Source organism: Epinephelus moara, chromosome 8 (assembly GCF_006386435.1).
Source record: "Epinephelus moara isolate mb chromosome 8, YSFRI_EMoa_1.0, whole genome shotgun sequence".
Lineage (NCBI taxonomy): Eukaryota > Metazoa > Chordata > Actinopteri > Perciformes > Serranidae > Epinephelus > Epinephelus moara.
The window spans coordinates 15,180,873-15,197,946 of NC_065513.1; the positions used below are offsets into that span (position 1 = coordinate 15,180,873).

At 44.0% G+C, this 17,074-nt stretch overlaps 1 protein-coding gene across 2 annotated transcripts in view; it reads left to right on the plus strand.

The window, feature by feature from the left end:
- Window positions 1-17,074, plus strand: part of LOC126393867 (probable E3 ubiquitin-protein ligase HECTD4) — a 42,944-nt gene that overhangs the window by 23,969 nt on the left and 1,901 nt on the right. For both annotated transcript variants that reach the window (XM_050050262.1, XM_050050263.1), the window contains exons 36-75: window positions 47-327; window positions 523-709; window positions 811-892; window positions 1,026-1,228; window positions 1,413-1,548; window positions 1,674-1,856; window positions 1,997-2,161; window positions 2,252-2,421; window positions 2,616-2,731; window positions 2,851-2,954; window positions 3,382-3,543; window positions 3,663-3,811; window positions 3,983-4,062; window positions 4,329-4,492; window positions 4,675-4,912; window positions 5,093-5,229; window positions 5,335-5,461; window positions 5,896-6,033; window positions 6,165-6,301; window positions 6,674-6,834; window positions 6,925-7,106; window positions 7,205-7,410; window positions 7,502-7,632; window positions 7,711-7,916; window positions 8,038-8,217; window positions 8,701-10,094; window positions 10,186-10,393; window positions 10,483-10,706; window positions 10,927-11,072; window positions 11,163-11,266; window positions 12,087-12,210; window positions 13,204-13,394; window positions 13,600-13,746; window positions 13,939-14,058; window positions 14,158-14,313; window positions 14,422-14,525; window positions 14,838-15,059; window positions 15,150-15,316; window positions 15,467-15,662; window positions 16,731-16,953. In XM_050050262.1, coding sequence (XP_049906219.1) covers window positions 47-327; window positions 523-709; window positions 811-892; window positions 1,026-1,228; window positions 1,413-1,548; window positions 1,674-1,856; window positions 1,997-2,161; window positions 2,252-2,421; window positions 2,616-2,731; window positions 2,851-2,954; window positions 3,382-3,543; window positions 3,663-3,811; window positions 3,983-4,062; window positions 4,329-4,492; window positions 4,675-4,912; window positions 5,093-5,229; window positions 5,335-5,461; window positions 5,896-6,033; window positions 6,165-6,301; window positions 6,674-6,834; window positions 6,925-7,106; window positions 7,205-7,410; window positions 7,502-7,632; window positions 7,711-7,916; window positions 8,038-8,217; window positions 8,701-10,094; window positions 10,186-10,393; window positions 10,483-10,706; window positions 10,927-11,072; window positions 11,163-11,266; window positions 12,087-12,210; window positions 13,204-13,394; window positions 13,600-13,746; window positions 13,939-14,058; window positions 14,158-14,313; window positions 14,422-14,525; window positions 14,838-15,059; window positions 15,150-15,316; window positions 15,467-15,662; window positions 16,731-16,953 — 7,751 coding nt within the window. The remainder of the gene's footprint in view (window positions 1-46; window positions 328-522; window positions 710-810; window positions 893-1,025; window positions 1,229-1,412; window positions 1,549-1,673; window positions 1,857-1,996; window positions 2,162-2,251; window positions 2,422-2,615; window positions 2,732-2,850; window positions 2,955-3,381; window positions 3,544-3,662; window positions 3,812-3,982; window positions 4,063-4,328; window positions 4,493-4,674; window positions 4,913-5,092; window positions 5,230-5,334; window positions 5,462-5,895; window positions 6,034-6,164; window positions 6,302-6,673; window positions 6,835-6,924; window positions 7,107-7,204; window positions 7,411-7,501; window positions 7,633-7,710; window positions 7,917-8,037; window positions 8,218-8,700; window positions 10,095-10,185; window positions 10,394-10,482; window positions 10,707-10,926; window positions 11,073-11,162; window positions 11,267-12,086; window positions 12,211-13,203; window positions 13,395-13,599; window positions 13,747-13,938; window positions 14,059-14,157; window positions 14,314-14,421; window positions 14,526-14,837; window positions 15,060-15,149; window positions 15,317-15,466; window positions 15,663-16,730; window positions 16,954-17,074) is intronic.

Consider the following 17,074-nt stretch of genomic DNA (forward strand, 5'->3'; position numbering starts at 1 on the left):
GTATTTATACAGTGTTTGTAAAATGTTTCTGTGTTTTGTATTGCAGGAGCCACATAGGGAAAGCTATTCTGAGCCAGCCAGCCTGTGTTTCTAAGCTCTTGTCTCTGCTACTTGACCAGAGACCTTCTCCAAAGCTGGTACTTATCATCCTGCAGCTATGCCGAGCTGCCCTGCCTCTCATGAGTGTGGAGGACTGTGGTAACGTGGCCCTGCCCTCGTGGAGCTACTCTATTAACACACTAGATGCTGAGCAACAAGATGCTAGTGACCCTGCCTCGCGTATTGCCGCCTTGCTGCTCGCCAAGCTGGCAGACTATGTTGTGCCAGGTTGGTCTCTCTTACCTAGGAGTGCTAAATTAATGTGTGTGGAAGGGGGTGTCCCCTGTAGGCAAATGCTTTTTTATTAAAAAAAAAATAAATAAATAAAAAAAAGAAGAGCCAATATTGGATAAGCAACTGGATAGTCACGAAGATACTTTCTCCTGCTAATATTTAGTATTTACAATGTTCCCTCTTTGCCAGGCTGTCAGACCCTGCTCTCCCCTAGCTCCTCTGAGCCAGACACTAGTCTTTCCCGTGCCAGTTCAAAAGGAGCTCTGAAGTCTGAGGATGTTGGGGAGGAGGGAGAGGCGGTTGATGGCAAGCTGTCAATCTTTATCCACAAAAGAGAGGACCAGTCATCTCATGAGGTTCTACAACCGCTTCTAAGGTAAGGTTGACCCTGATATCTTTTTTAAATTTCACATTAGCAAGCTTAGTCTCGGTTTCTGACTGTGACATGGGCATTCTTTCATGAACTCCAAAATGCAGTAGCTCAGAGGGACGTCCCTTTCGGCTTGGCACTGGAGCGAACATGGAAAAGGTTGTAAAGATGGACAGAGATATGACAAAGGTAGGATTTTTACTGAAAAAAAAAACATGTATCCAGAATTCAAAATATACTCATAATATGAGAGCTTGTGTTTCTGTGGCTCTATACCAAGTGCCATCCTTACCTCTGCTGTTGTATTTCAACCCCTCTGTAGAGTGGCAGTTGTGAAGTGATAACAGAAGAGGCCTCTGCTGCCCTGAGGAAAGCGAACAAATGGGCCCAGTCTGGTCTGATAGTGAGTGTTGGTCCACCTGTGGAGACTCTAGCCCAGGAGACCGCTGGAGGCATTACCACTGGTGACAAGAAGAAAACTGCTCAGACTGCTGTGTGTCGAGACAGGAATGCTGATCTGGCCAGGTAAGTAAACAAGAATAACCACAGCTGTAATAACTATATTTGTCCACTCCAGCTGTCTTCATCATTCAGTTATAGGTATCAATAAGCGAGTAGTGGTCATACTGCATGTAAATTTGTGTCTGGTTGTCTGGTCAGACCGTACACGTGACAGACTTGTTCTGACTTCTAAATTTGCCTTGCACAGGTCGGACCCTGTTAGGCCATTTATCAGTGGCCATGTTGCCAACAGTATGGCTGCTGAGGTCATTGCTCTGCTGCATAGTCTGCTCACTGCCCCAGAGTCCAACACTGCTCAGATCTGGACCAGCACTGCTGAAAAAGTAAAGGACTATTATGTGTATGACTTTATCACAATGTGTATGCTCATTAATTTTAAATGATAAGTATTCTATATGATGCTGTCTTCTATTAGACCTAATGATTTCTCTGTCTTGGTTTGTTGTAGGTTCTGTCCCGTGCCCTGATGTTTATTCCCCAACTGGGGAAGTATGCTGAGAGTATTCTGGAGAATGGGAGCAGCAGTGGCAGGAAACTGGCTAAGCTGCAGGCCATTGGCAGACAAGCTGTTGCTGCTCTTTGTGCCCTTGGGGGCTTTAAAGAAACTATTAAGATCGGCTCTGAAGTCCAGGTTAGTTGAGGGAGAAGATTTAGTCATCATGCTGCACTTTCACACCAAATTGTGCTGTACTTTGCATCTTAGGTGCAATCACATTTTGTACTTTAAATGTTAAATGTTGACATATTTTCTGTAATTCATCTGCTCTGCAGGTGGTAGGTAAGGGAGTGCTGGGCAGTGTGGGCATAGTTATGTCCATCAATGAGCAGGAGGGAATTGCCACAGTCAAGTTTCCTTCTTGCGAGTACAGGAGAGCTTGCCAAGCCTCAGACATCCTGACAGTACCAATATCACGCCTCTGCACACCCAGATCTGAGGTACAAGTTTCAGCATCACACACAGCAGTCCTTATTTATATGGAAAATACCAGCTCAAATCTCACTTCACTCTCTACTCTTCCCCAACAGGCTCTCCCCCTTTATAAGCTCTCAATCACAGAAAAGGTGGTACAAGCAGTGCAGTCCATGCTTCTTCCACAGGAGGGCAGTCTCTCCATTCACACTTCTCTACCAGCTACAGGAGATGGCTCTAGCCCAGTAATGGCTGCAGTCCGCTTGCTGGCTGAAATCAGGACCAGGTTAGTAAACATTCATATAAATTCCCCTTCAGCTGCAGCCTGTCTTTAGGGTTGTTTTTAATCTGGTGTACTGTGAACACCTGAAACCCTTGAAACTCTGGTCTCATGATGTAATTTAAAAAAAAATTGTAATGACAGATTTACAGCAGAACCATAGACTGGACAACAATCATCAAGTTTTTAATGGCTTTTAGGGCATGCCTGGTGATGGCGCAGCTCCTGGAGGATAGCTCCTTCTGTGAGGAGTTCATCCAGCAGTGTCCTGCTGCTGTTGAGGTTCTTAACCTGGTCGCCCAGGAATGCAGCCCTGGTGAGCATACCATACATACTGGCATGAGAAATAATTTGAGCACCCAAAACCTTTCACATTACAGAGTAATGCATTTGGTCTGTAATACATCTTTCACTGAGTTTTGTCATCTTGTGCAGGGGAGCGTCTCGGCATGGTCGAGGCTCAGTGTGAAAGAGTAAGAATGCTGTACCGGGACTGCGCTCGGCCTCCTCCTCCTCCACTGCAGACAGACAGACGCCAGGTGGGAGTTATCAAATTTATAGCACACACTAGGTTTTGTTTATATTACTTTAATTGTTGCAGTAACCAACCAGAAATGCAAGAAAGATCCCTTCTTGTGTAACAAACATGTGGACTTGATGCAGCTGAAAATACACATTTATCTTGGGAGAAGACAGAGAACGAGAGACAGAAAAGGTGATAATCAAACTTTTCCCTCATCAAAGACAGTCTTACTTCAGTCTTAAAAAAAGTGTTGGTGGAAAACCACTCAAATCTGTTGAGTACATGTTGGAATTGACTGACAGCTGAAGGCAAGATAATTATAGTATGAAATTCATATACTGCTGCAAGCCTCAACTCAATCTTCAAAGACATTTGATAAATTAAATAGTCAGATTTGTGGGCCCGACTCATCTCCTATTCCTTTGATGTGCTTGTCTCATCAGCCCAAGGAGATCACTTGGTGTCCATCCAGAGTGTTCCCTCCAGTCCGTGCCTGCATGTTCTCATCCCGTCTGACCTCTGTCACCTTCCTGGCTGATCCAAGTGCTGGAGGAGGGCTGCCCAGAGGCACCTTTATCTACGCTACCTGTCCTGTACCAATTCAGGTGGGCACATGCATTAATATTTGCCCTCTCAGTTTATTTGAACATGTACTACTGAGATAAAATCATGCACTGGTGCCGCAGCCTGTCCAAAGTCTGTTTACTTCTTTTTGCCCCTACAGGCCCCGTCCTTTTACTGGGAGATTGAAATTGTCTCCTATGGAGACTCTGAGGAGGACAGTGGCCCGATTGTGTCCTTTGGTTTTGCCACCGAGGCAGAGAAGAGAGATGGAGCGTGGACCAATCCTGTCGGCACATGTCTTTTCCACAAGTATGTTTCCCTGCAAATGAACTGCAAGATCTTTTTCCCACTGCTCTGTCTCTGACTTGAGTGCTGACTGCTATTTTTCTCTTTTATGTTGTTCCGTCTCTGTGTGTCTGTCTCCTGTCTGTGTGTGTGTGTGTGTGTGTGTGTGTGTGTGTGTGTGTGTGTGTGTGTCAGTAATGGTAGGGCAGTGCATTATAATGGCTCCAGTCTGCTGCAGTGGAAGAGTGTCAGGCTGGATGTGGCTCTACTTCCTGGTGAGACAGGAGACACAATATCTTTATCTTCACATACAATCTATCGTCTTTTTTGTCTCAGTTTGTCAGCGTAGAAATCCATACAGGAATATATGTAATGGATTTGAACTAAACTCCTAAAAAGCATTTCATCATATCCAGCTGCTCTTTAAAAAAAACTATTTTGCTTCCTTAAGTCAAGCTGTTTGTAGTGTTGGCATGTTTTAAAATATGTCATTGCCTGAGTCATTATAGAAAATGTTTACCTTACATTTGTATAAACACAGGCGATGTGGCTGGAATAGGCTGGGAACGTTCCGAGGGCACTCCTCCGCCCCCTGGTCAGGCCCCTAAAGGCAGGGTCTACTTCACCTACTGTGGCCAGCGGCTCGGCCCCATCCTTGAGGATGTAGCTGGTGGAATGTGGCCCCTGGTTCACATTCAAAAAAAGGTGGGTTGCTGTTGACCAAAATGACATTTACAGCTTTATAGTTGAACTTCTGTCAAATTTTGGTTCACCACTTATATTTAATATGTATTACACTGCATCATTTTCTTTGCTGCTTCAATTACACAATTTTCCCTAAAGAATAATGTGGTCAATTGTCTATTTTGCTTTTCTTTGTTCTGTAGAACTCAAAGATCCGTGCCAACTTTGGAAGCCGGCCATTTGCATACGCAGAAGGCCAAGCACACAGAAATGCGGCCGACTTATGTGTAGACCTCGCAGAGGAAATAAGTGCAAATTTTGAAGCACTGCCCTTTGCTATGGCCTCAGACAGTGATAATGATGCAGGTGCAAGTGTTACCTCTGACTCTGGCTCCCATGGACCGCCTTGTCGGATTGCCGCCGTGGCAGTTGCCCAGCAACGTATGTTTTATCACCTTTACGTCAGCCTTACCCTCATTAAAGAGCTTGTTTTTCCTTTACATCTTTGAATTTGCATAAATATCCCACAAAGACAGGTCGGGAGTGCACCACACTGATACAATGTTTGTGTATCATTTGTTAAACTCACATTTTCTGTTTGTGTTTTTCTTGTTGGTACAGAGTACAACAGCGACCTGTCGTGCCACTACAAAGTTGAACTGAGCTATGAGAACCTGGTCACCTCTGGACCTGACCCTCATCCTCCTCCTATTGCAGATGATGAGAGTGATGATGAGGATGATGATGATGTCCCAAGAGTGAGTGGGCTCTCCACTCCTCAATATTTCTCATCTTCTAATAATGACTTTGGAATTACTTTTATGCACTCTTCATTGTTTATTTTGACTTGTGTTTGAATCTAGGAGGACCACTATGCCTTGCTGGTAAAGGCCTGGGAGACCAAAGTGTTCCCCACTATTCGTAGGCGGTTCCGTAATGAGGCGGAGAGAAAATCTGGCCTGGACCAAATTAAAGGAGCTCTGCAGCTAGGTAAAGAAGGAAAGAATATCATGAAAACATAACCTTAATGTCCAGTGTAACACATATTGTAGGAAGTACTGTTAAAGTGCTTTTAACTTTATGGCTAATACTTCAGTGCACTGATGCAACATACAAGGGGGGCACTGTTGTAAATGTAAAATTAATCATCCTTCAACAACTCTGAACAAGGTGGAGTAATTATAGTACCGCAGCTAAATTTGACATGGAATTAAATGACAAAGTTAATAACCTATTTAATTAGTTAAGCTGATGTCAAAGTTTATTTGAATGAAAGATTGGCTCAACCATACCTATTCTGAGCCTAGGCATATTTGTGTTAATGATGAGGTAGGCTTTGACTTTTTTGCACATTTGGTCAGTGTAGTTGAAACATAAACAACTTTGTCAATGTTTGTCTCTGTGGTGTATTTTGGTCACAACAGGCATGGTTGACATTGCAAGACAGACAGTGGAGTTCCTGTATGAGGAGAATGGTGGCATCCCACGTGACCTTTACCTCCCTACCATCGAGGATATCAAGGATGAGGCCAACAAGTTCACTATTGACAAAGTTCGCAAAGGTACTGTTCACCTTCATCACTTTAAATAATATGATTTCAGTTTGCATTGTGAGAGAGCACTATAGTAAAACTTGAGCTGACACAGTGTACAATTTACTTAATCTTCATGATATTTTGCTTACCCAACACAGGCTTGACTGTGGTCATCCGCTCTCCGGACAGCAACAATACCAACACCACCACAGGAGGAACAGCTCTGCCCAAGTTTGCTATCCGGGGCATGTTAAAGACCTTTGGTTTGCATGGCGTGGTGCTGGATGTAGACTCTGTAAGTACAGTAGTTGATGCTTCAGTGTTTTGAGTCATTATTGGGAATGTGTCAATAAACTCAAATTTAATGACAACACTAAAATTAAAGTAGTCAGTAAAATAATCCTATTTAATTTCACAAATAAATGCCTAACTTAGACCTACTGCAAAACTTGTTTGACCATATATAAACACATATTAAGCACCTCCTTTAGAGATACAATACCAGTTTTCTTCAACTTAACTCTTCTTCAAGCCTATATTGACAACACATATTACACATATGTTATCCTAGGCCCATTTAAATATTTTTTTGGCTGTCCTGGTATCACCAGTATCACTTAACCTGTTCCAAAGCCATAACCTTTGTTGTTTACTTATACTTCCTCAGGTGAATGAGCTGGTACAGGTGGAAACCTACCTGCGCAGTGAGGGAGTTCTAGTGAGGTACTGGTACCCTATTGAGATGTTGGAGCGCCCACCTGCAGGATCACGACGGACTGCAGCTAATGGCTTAGTCTCACTAGACAGTAGCAACATTCAGATTCATAGGTAACGTATGAACCCACAGATGATTAGCAAAATGTAAATGCTTCCTGCACCAGTGCTCAGTATAATGTCTGTTTTACTGCTTTGCTGCAGGGAACTGCTTCGTTGTGAGAGTGCGCTGGCTCGGTTATACTGTCGTATGGCCTTGCTCAACATCTTTGCCCCCAAGAATCCCCACACCTTCACTCGTCTATTCCACATACCTGCTATCCGTGACATCACGTTAGAGCACCTGCAGCTGCTGTCCAATCAGCTGCTGGCTCCTCCCCTCCCTGGTGAGTGTTAATTTTTCTTTTAAATTGCTGGATCTCTGAATTTGGTGTTAATGATCGTTTGTGTTTCTGTGCTGATTGTGCTGATGTTCTTCCTACAGATGGCACTATTAGTTCTAGCTCTATCCTACTGGCTCAGTCGGTGCTCCACAACCTCCAGGGCCAAAGCTGCTCTCCCTCCGAACTATTCTACCAGGGCAATGCTCAGCCCATCCGGGAGTGGCTGACAGTGGCCATCACCCGTGCCTTGCATCAAGGAGAGGAAAGCCTGCTGGAGCTCACAAAGCAGATCTGCTGCTTTCTACAGGTCAGTGCTTGATTTAATAAATATGCCCCTGGATACCTCCCCAGTTTGTAATGTCGCTAATCTTCTCTTATAATTTCGTTTAATTTTACAGAATGCACCAGAGCAGTTTACATCTGAGGAGTTCCCTGTGACAGAGTCAAAGGTTAGCATGGATGTCAGCTTTCCAGGTGCTGCGTTTGTGATCGTATCCTGCAAGGAGAGCCAGTTAGGATGTCGCAAAGAGTGAGTTTCTCAGAAGTGTTCAACATCCACTTCCTGTAAAATTTTTAAAATAACCTGCTGTCTTTTCCACTCCATTAGCTCCAGCCTTTATAAGGCCCCCTGGGCTCGAGTCATGGTGTATGGCCTGGGTCACAAAGTACGCAGAAATGGCCAGCTAAATCTGATGGAGGCAGTGTGTTATCCTCTGGATGCCTCACCTACCAACACAGGCCTTACTCCCCCTCCCACCACCAACCAATACCCCTCTGTTATCATACCCACTGACAAGGTGCACATCAAACTGGGTGAGTATCCACCTCCCAGAGAAAGATTCACACAGGCTGCTTCAAGGTTTTGTTAAAAAAAAAACAAAAAAAAACAAGACAAGATGAAATGGCATTAAATATCCTATTGTTTTGTTTGTAGGGGTGTCGCCCCCTCCTGGTGCTGTACTGGTGCTGCATTCCTTGCCATTGGAGTTTCCTCTGGCCATGGCATTTGCTGAACAGCTGTTGACATGGAAACTGGGGGAGGACAGTGAGCGATCAGAGGATGAGCTGGACACAGTGCCCTCGTCTGTGCTGCTGCAGGTGGTCGAACTACTAGGTAGGTTGACCACCGGTGACAACAGCACTTTAATGAGCTTAATGTATTAACCTGTTTGTTGTTGCTGTATACATTATTTAATGCAACCCATCCTTCTTCACAATTATCCAGCAGACACACACGGATTTTGTGTTATGACCTTTGGATATTATTTAATGCTTTTTGGTGTATATTCTCAGTAAAAAAGCAAAATTAAGAAGTCAAAAAAATAAAATATAATACCTCTTTTGATGTGGGTTTTTAAGTCTTTGCTTGGTTTTTCAAAACTGCAATAAACTCTTGTACTTCTTGTACTTACAAGGTAATAAAATGTCAATCTTATAAATGTGTAGTGTTTGTGAACTAGTTAAACCTGCATATTCATTATTCTTCACTACTAGCTCAATAAATCATAAAAGAACTTGCAAGATAAATCATACCAAACATAAATATGGATTTTAACAACTTGAAATGTTTTCTGTGTCATTGTTCGTATTGTTTTAGGTGGTTTGCTTTGGACCACTGATCTGGCTCCCTCCATAAAAGAGCTCATCTTTCATTTACTGGCTGAGCTTTTGCGGAAGATCCACCACCTGGAGCAGCGCAAGAGCCCTGCTGGTCTCTCCAGCTCCATTGCTCTGCTGCTTAACCCCTGCCTTGCAGTGCTCATGGCCCTGCAAACAGAGCTCCGAAAGCTCTACGACCGGGAGACTCAGGGATGGACTGCTGGAGGCGCTGGAGCAGGGGGGTCATCATCTGGCGGTGTAGCGTTGGCTCTGGGAGCGGAGCAGAGTCGGTTCTCCACCTACTTCCACGCTCTGATGGAGGTGTGTCTGGCTGTGGCAGAGGTGACGCTTCCCCTCAATGTTGGCGGCTCTTCAGTGGGAGCCCTGTCCTCCACCAGTGCCCCTAACCTTAGTGACTCTTCATCATCTTCGTCATCGTCCCCGGGCCAGACGCCACAGAGCCCCAGTCTGCTATCTAAACGTAAGAAGGTGAAGATGAAGCGCGAGAGAGCAGCGGCTGCAGTGGCAGCAGCAGTCTCTGGGAAACGGGGGAGTGGAGGTGCGCGGTTGTCAGAGAGTGACAGTGCCCTGCTGAACATGGCGGGTAGTAAACCTGAGGATATGCTGTGGTTCCACCGCTGCCTCACACTCCTCATGATACTACGACATCTCGCCAATAAGGATCCGCAGGGCTTAAGTGTGACCAGTGATGCAGTGACAGATGCCTGCCACGCCCTGGTGGGTCCCACTGCCCACAGCCGCCTGCTGGTGCTCTCAGGTATCCCCACGCACCTGGAGGAGGCCGTGGTTCGTAATGCTATCCGCAGGGCTTGCAACGCACATGGAGGGCTCTTCAAAGATGAAGTCTTCATCCCTCTGCAGGAAGAGGACCCAAAGAAGCCCAAAACTGGAGCTGGGGTTTCTAGCCCTCAGGATGGTAAAGCGGGACCTGAACCTGAGCGCCCCTTCTCCAACAACGGAGGTCCTGAGAGTCCTGACAGCTCCAGCAGCGTAACTCCAGCTATGAGCGTGAGCGCTTCAGCTTCTACCAGCCAGACGTCGATCTGCAGCTCCTCTCAGGGAGTGTCCCGCACTGCCAGTGAACTTTCTGTCGATCAGGAAGCTGTTCCGCCCCTCACCCCTGCTGCTGCAGCTTCGGCTGTCACGTACCCTCAGCAGGGCCCCCAAGACCCCCAGACCGTTTCTAGTCAGGAGAGTCAAGATACCTCCCTGTGCAGTACAGGAAGCCTGGGGAGTCTTGGGAGCTTGGGGGAGCCTCTCGACAGTGCAGAAACACCGTCAGTGTCAGATGGGGGCTCTATGCACACAGTCACTTCACTGGAGAGCAATGCAGTCATGGCCAGGCCCATCAAGGGTTATGCTGTCATTGAGGTGAGTTGATAAGAGCACCATAATAGATCTAAGGTGTTTGATTTTGTGTTGTTTTGAGGAAATACGCTTGTCTTTCTTTTGTTAATCACAGGTTCGTTCTCGAGCCAAAGTGGAAAAGATCCGTGCCAGTCTTTTCAACAGCAGTGATCTGATTGGCTTGTCCAGTCTGGAAGGAGAAGAGGAACTTATGGAATTGACCAATGAGGAGATCCTCACAGCCTCCAGTGTTAACCAAAGCCTGTTTGACACACAGGGAAGTTCCGCACTTGAAGACTACTTCCTGGACAAGTCAGTCAGAGGTTAGATTACATATATTCTGCTTTTACACACTGACATTAGTTCTGCCAGTATCTGCCAAATCTTAAATAATCTATCTCCATGTTTTAAGGTGACAAGCTTGTTCCTGGAGCACGAGATGTGCTCACAGATATTTTCAAGAGCTGCGTGCACTCAGAGCAGATGCTCAGCCTCACACAGGCCAAGCCAGTTAAAGTGTCTGACATTTACCTCAGCAAGGAGCAGATCAATGCTCAGACCCCTGGCAACCTACTGCATACTTTCTTCACCAATGTTAGGCCTCCAAAGAAAGTACTTGAAGACCAGCTTACTCAGGTATGTAACACATTGGCAGCAAACATTCAAAAATGCTCTGAGTTAATGTCATTCACAGTTTTGCTGTATTATCCAGTGATCCTGTTTTGCGGTCAATTTTCAAGTGTAACATTTTGCAGCTCCCCCCTGCTTCCCTCTGAGCTCAACCACCACAAGTACATTTTTAACACTTAACACTGTATGTACATTCACGTGTGTCAAAATGATTTGTTTGTATCAGATTCTAAGAAAGTATGGCACTCCCAAGCCCAATAAAAATAAATACAGCAAAGCAGGAAAAGAGCAGCACCAGGGCAAGGTCGTGAGCACCAAGAGGCCCATCACCAAACCCCCTACCAAGGAAAAGTCTGTGCTCAACAGTGTCAGGTGAGTATTTTGTTTTTAAGCACAGGTTTAGGTACATTTAAACTCTGACACAGTAATTAATTAAATTTCCTGGTCTGTTGCCTCTGCCAGGACTGCACTGAGTGAGAAGAAGACAGTCCTGAAGCCAAAATCTCCTGAGAAATCTAGACCTGATGAGAAGGATGTGGAAAAATCTCCTGCCAAGAAAGCTGAAGGTTGGCAGTAATTACACACACTTAAGTCAGGTTAATGTAGTGTTAAATCGGTTACACAGTAAGGACCTATTTCAGGTTCATACTTGTATTTTTGGTTTCTACAACAAAAAAAATGCTTTTTCCCTCATACTGCCTGTGCTGGAATACCTGTATTCACCCTCTGTCTGAAATGCTAATTTTTAGCACCTGTCTCTGTAAGCCTCCTCCTGGGAAAAGCCTGGTCTGCTCTGATTGGTCAGCGTTCCTGTGTCTTCCGTGTCTGCGCTCTCTCTGTTTCTGCGCTTTTGGTGTTTCTGCATTGTCATTGCAGCCAGGGAAGATGACTGTGACCGTGTATGGTGGCACTTTCTACCATGAAAAATCACCAATAAAAGCTTTAAAACCAAAATCTTAATAACCAGACATGTGCAAGCAAAAATATAGTCAGAAATCTGTGAGAAATAAACAAAATCTGTGACCAAGATTGCATGTTTCCCTGACATTAGCATGTAGCTACATGGTGCAGTGTTAAAGTGACTTTGCTCTGCTTCCCTTTCTTCACATAAACTTGGGTTTCATAATGAAACAATAAATATAAACTGATCAGTCCAATGACAGGAGTGATTTTATGCTTTTGTCTTTGTTTTATATAACTGAAAATTAAATGTGTTTCTGGTCAGACAAAATAAGCAGTCTGAAGGTGCAATATCTTCAGACTGCTTATTTTGCATACTGGTAACATCTGATGGGCCCTACTATGACGCTTTACTACCCTACAAGAATAAATCTGATTCCTGTTTTGAAACCAAGCTGCCCTCACATACCATTTTGTCTTCTTTAGTCCCAGAGGAGAAATACCTGACACTTGAAGGCTTCCATAAATTTGCTGTTGACCGGGCCAAGCAGGACATCCGCAGTGTCTGGAGGGCGATTTTGGCTTGTGGTTATGACCTACACTTTGAAAGGTGAGCCTGGGGAAAGTCAAGACCCCAATAACCAGCACTCAGACTGCTATTACTCAAATATCATCACATGCACGAGCTGCCCGGGAACCAGACATGTTGTGTTCTGACAAAATGTCTCTCTTCTCAAAAACAGAAAAATGTTGTTTAGTGTTTTTTTATTTGTTGATATTTTTAAACAACCAACAACATAATACACAGTGACAAACAAAACATAATAGTATATGTACATATTATTTGTATAACCATATACTAATATATACATACAGTTGAACAGTCATATACATTCATGCACTCATACATATATTATGCTTGTATACTCTATACGTACAGTGCACTATGTAAGACTTGCACATACCGTCCAAAATAACTCAAGGATGCACACATTTAAGATGCACAAATACAATTACAGATAAATTTTTCTCGTATCTTGAGTTGGTAAATATACCAATACTAAAATACTGATAACTGATATATATTACTGCTCAAAATTTCCAAGCATAGAATGCGATTTTAAATTGATGTCCTTCTTCATTTTCATACTAGTCATCTAAGTGTAATGCAGTATGACATTGTCATACAGTCATTTCAGGACAATTTCTCAGATTTTTGATACGAAATAACAAAGTATGCTAATGGTGTTATTTAAACTCCTATAGTAGCAGGCTTCAGTAAACAATGAGAGTTAATTTTACCTTATTCCAATATGTTATGACCACATTTTCCCAGTCTAACTCCTTTTATGATGAGTATCTGTTGACTGTGTGTACTTTTACAAAATGCAGTTGCACAATCTTCACTTTGTCCAGTGTTAAAATTTGTAAAGTCAGTCCAATTTAAAAACATTCAAGCCATCCAGATGGTCCAGATATTTCAGTGTATCTCATGTTCAAACACCTGTAAGTCTTTGATAAATTACTGACTGTTATTGTATTAACATAAGGAACTAAACATTATGGGAGTTCTCTACTTAACAGCAGCTGTCCTCTGTACCAGGTGTACCTGTATAGACACTCGTCATGCCCAGAAGGCCTGCAGGAAGTGGACCTTGGAAATGGATGTAGCATTGGTCCAGTACATCAACAGACTCTGCCGTCACCTGGCCATCACACCAGCCAGACTACACCCCCATGAAGCCTACCTGGACCCTGGCGATACTGCTGATCCTCGTGTGGCCTGCCTGCTCAGTAAGTAAACCACTTGTTTGTTACTTTCTGTGTAGTAAACAAGATGATTAAAAAGGCAAAAATCCTGCTGTTACTGTTGTTCTCTGTTGAATCCAATGCACACAATGCCATTCACAGTGTTAGATACGTGCTTGATACATACTGTAAGTCACGTTTGCTTGATTGTTTTATAATTTAGTATATTTGACTTTCTGTGTGTTTTCAGATGTGCCCGTGGAGAGCCTGCGCCTGCGCTTTGCGTTGCTACAGTCCCTCAACAACACCCTGGAAAGTTTCTTCTTACCGCTAGTGGAGCTGAGACAGACACATACCTATCAGAACAGCATTGCATCACTGTTATGTGAGGCCAAAGGTGAGCAGGATCTAGCAGGTCAAGGGGACATGTCGTATATATATATATATATATATATATATATATATGTACAGAATATATATAGAATATATGCCATGGCAATATATGCCAGATTATTACACAGGAAACCTGCTTTGTTGAAAGATAAATGAGATCAGATCTTTTCACTTATACACTCATCACCGATTACAGGTCTGATCTTCTACGACACTAAGGTCACAGTAATGAACAGAGTATTGAATGCAACAGTACAGCGGACAGCTGACCACGCTGCCCCAGAGATTACACTGGACCCACTAGAGATTGTGGGAGGTATGGATTCCTTACACTTGACCACATGTTCATTGTTTCCCATTTCATATCGCTCGCAGTGGATCTTTGCAAACATTCTTTTTCTTATTTGTCCTTTAGGTGAGATCAGATCATCAGAGAACACGTATTTCTGCCAGGCAGCACGCCAGCTGTCCTGCATGCCGTCGTCCCAGCTTTGTGTGAAACTGGCCAGTGGAGGAGACCCGACCTATGCCTTTAACATCCGCTTCACTGGAGAGGAAGTTCATGGCACAAGTTAGAATTTCCCCTTGACATCTTTTTTTCTGTATAGCTCTGCAGTCTTTTACTTGTCAAGATTTTTTTTCCGACTTAACTGTAGCTTTGATGAATCTGTCTCTCCAGGTGGCTCCTTCAGACATTTCCTATGGCAGGTGTGTAAGGAGTTACAGAGTTCTGCTCTTTCCCTGCTGCTCCCCTGCCCCAGTGCTGCAGCCAACCGTAACAAGGTACGCTTTTTCAGGATCTGACATGTTTTCAGTATGTCCTGTATTTGACACTCTTGTTCCTCCCGACAAGGCATTATGTCCTAGTCAGGATTGGCCCATCACTGCTTGAAATCACAATGTTTCCTTACAGTTCTAATGCTTTGGCTTTGAAAACGTTCACAGTAAGCTGTGAGGAAATTTTGGGGTGCTATAACAAAACTACAGTGTTATGTCAGTAACAAGAATACAGCTTTTCTCAGAATTATATGTGGCACAACAAAGTTAATCACAGATGATGTAATATGATTCATAGTTGTGTTTTGTTTTTCCCAGGGGAAGTACATCCTGACGCCCTGCCCCATCAGCTATGCAGAGGAACAGTTGTTGCACTTCTTTGGTCAGCTTCTTGGTATAGCCATCCGCGCAGATGTGCCACTTCCTTTGGACCTACTGGGCTCTTTTTGGAAGGGTCTGGTGGGTGAGTCCCTTGACACAGAGCAGGACCTGCAGGAAGCTGATGTGCTCACCTACAACTATGTCAAGAATTTTGAAAATGTAAGGGACCAGTGGTCTATACTTCATGTCTTTTCTGATAATATCAGGGTTCTAGAGACTTTAACGTGACGTCTGTTCTCGACTCCTCAGGCGAGTGATGAGACGGAGCTGGAGGCCCTATGTGCTGAGCTCTCCTCCCAGCACCATTCAGGAGAAAGCCCCGACTCCCCCAGCCGGCCCTGCTGCACTTTCACCTATGTCACTATGACAGGCGAGGAGGTAGAGCTTTGTCAGGGAGGTCGCAGCCTCACTGTCAGGTACAGGAAACTTACCCACATGATTAACTTCATGCAGTGTGGGTTTTCTTGTCATTGTCTTTTTAAACTGCATTTATCTACAAGACCCAGCTCACTATAGTCTAATGTCTTCATCTTTTATTTATGGTGTGCTCATTTATGTTGGTTAAGCTGGGAGAACAAGGATATGTATGCGCGGGCGGTGCGGGGCCTTCGTCTGAGGGAGCTGCAGAACGTGGAGTGTATGACAGCGGTGCGTGCGGGGCTCAGCTCAATTATTCCTCTACAGCTGCTCACCATGCTCAGCCCTCTAGAGATGGAGCTACGCACCTGCGGCCTGCCTTACATCAACCTGGAGTTCCTTAAGGTAATACATACATTTGTGTCCCTGTTGAAATCTGTTTGTACTACATTACAAAGCAAGTGTAAAGGTTTCCCACCCCCACATATTATCCAAACCTGTTCTCGGCCAATCACAAATATATATGTCATTGGTTTACATGACAAACACATTATTCTCTTACAGGCTAGTATAGTGCCTACTGTACATTAAAAGACTTGGAAAAGACTTAAAAGACTAAAGTCTGACACCCCCTCACATCTAAAGACTGTCACAGAATATAAGACATTGTAAAGACTGAGGATCTTGCAAGGTCACTGTTTGCAAGACTACAACTAGATTTCTTTTGAGATTATTTCCCATCCTGCTCTTGGTGGAAAATATTCTGTCAAACTCCCTTTGATAAGTATGACATATTTACTATGCCCTACATGTCTGTAAAAACACATCATTTTAGAGATACAAAATAAAAGGTGTCATATGTCGACAGTATTCATGTCCATTCAACATCAATGTAATCCATTAAGATAAACTGTATGTGTGTACAAGCTTAACATTTTGGATTTTGTCGCTTCAACTTATTCCCAGTCTCTATTGTCTAGCTGCAGTATTCTAGTAGGAGGAAACCATGGGAATAAGAGGCGAACCATTTCAAATGTAAAAATTTCTCACTAATGTAGTTGCAGGTTAGTGGAGCAGATACATGCGGAATTAAACACAGACTCTTGCCTCCCCTGAGTCCCCTCCGTGTTTACTGTCCTGCTGGTTTGTTGCTTCCTGTTTGGTGCTGGAAAGAGCACACCTACTGGTCGTTGATAATGTTGACATCATTGAACTTTAGTATCCGCATGAGCTAAGACTAAAAACTATAAATAATGTTGAATATGTTTCTTTTTGTCAGTACGTCAAGATGAGTTTTGTGACGACCTTACACCAAACGATTGAGATCACAAGAGTGTGCCACCGCTCTAGCAAAGCTTTTATGATTTTATTCTGATATTGAAGATTTGTCTGCGACAGTGAAATAGATTGAAAAGTCGTGCAGTCTGACATTAATCAAATCTAATCAAAGTATGCCCTACTCTCCCTCTGTAGGCTCACACAATGTATCAGGTGGGTCTGATGGAGACCGACCAGCACATCGAGTTCTTCTGGACCGCTTTGGAGATGTTCACACAAGAGGAGCTCTGCAAATTCATTAAGTTTGCCTGCAACCAGGAGCGAATACCATTCACCTGCCCCTGCAAGGACGGGGGGCCCGACACCGCCCACGTTCCCCCGTACCCCATGAAGATCGCCCCTCCTGATGGAGCTGCAGGTAATGGCTAACTAGGTTTCAACAGGGCTGTGTTTGGAATCGAAGCGCTGCTAACTCATTTCATATTGTTCCTCTAAGTGAAGAAACAACTGTTATTATCAAAGCAACTTGTCTTGCCTTG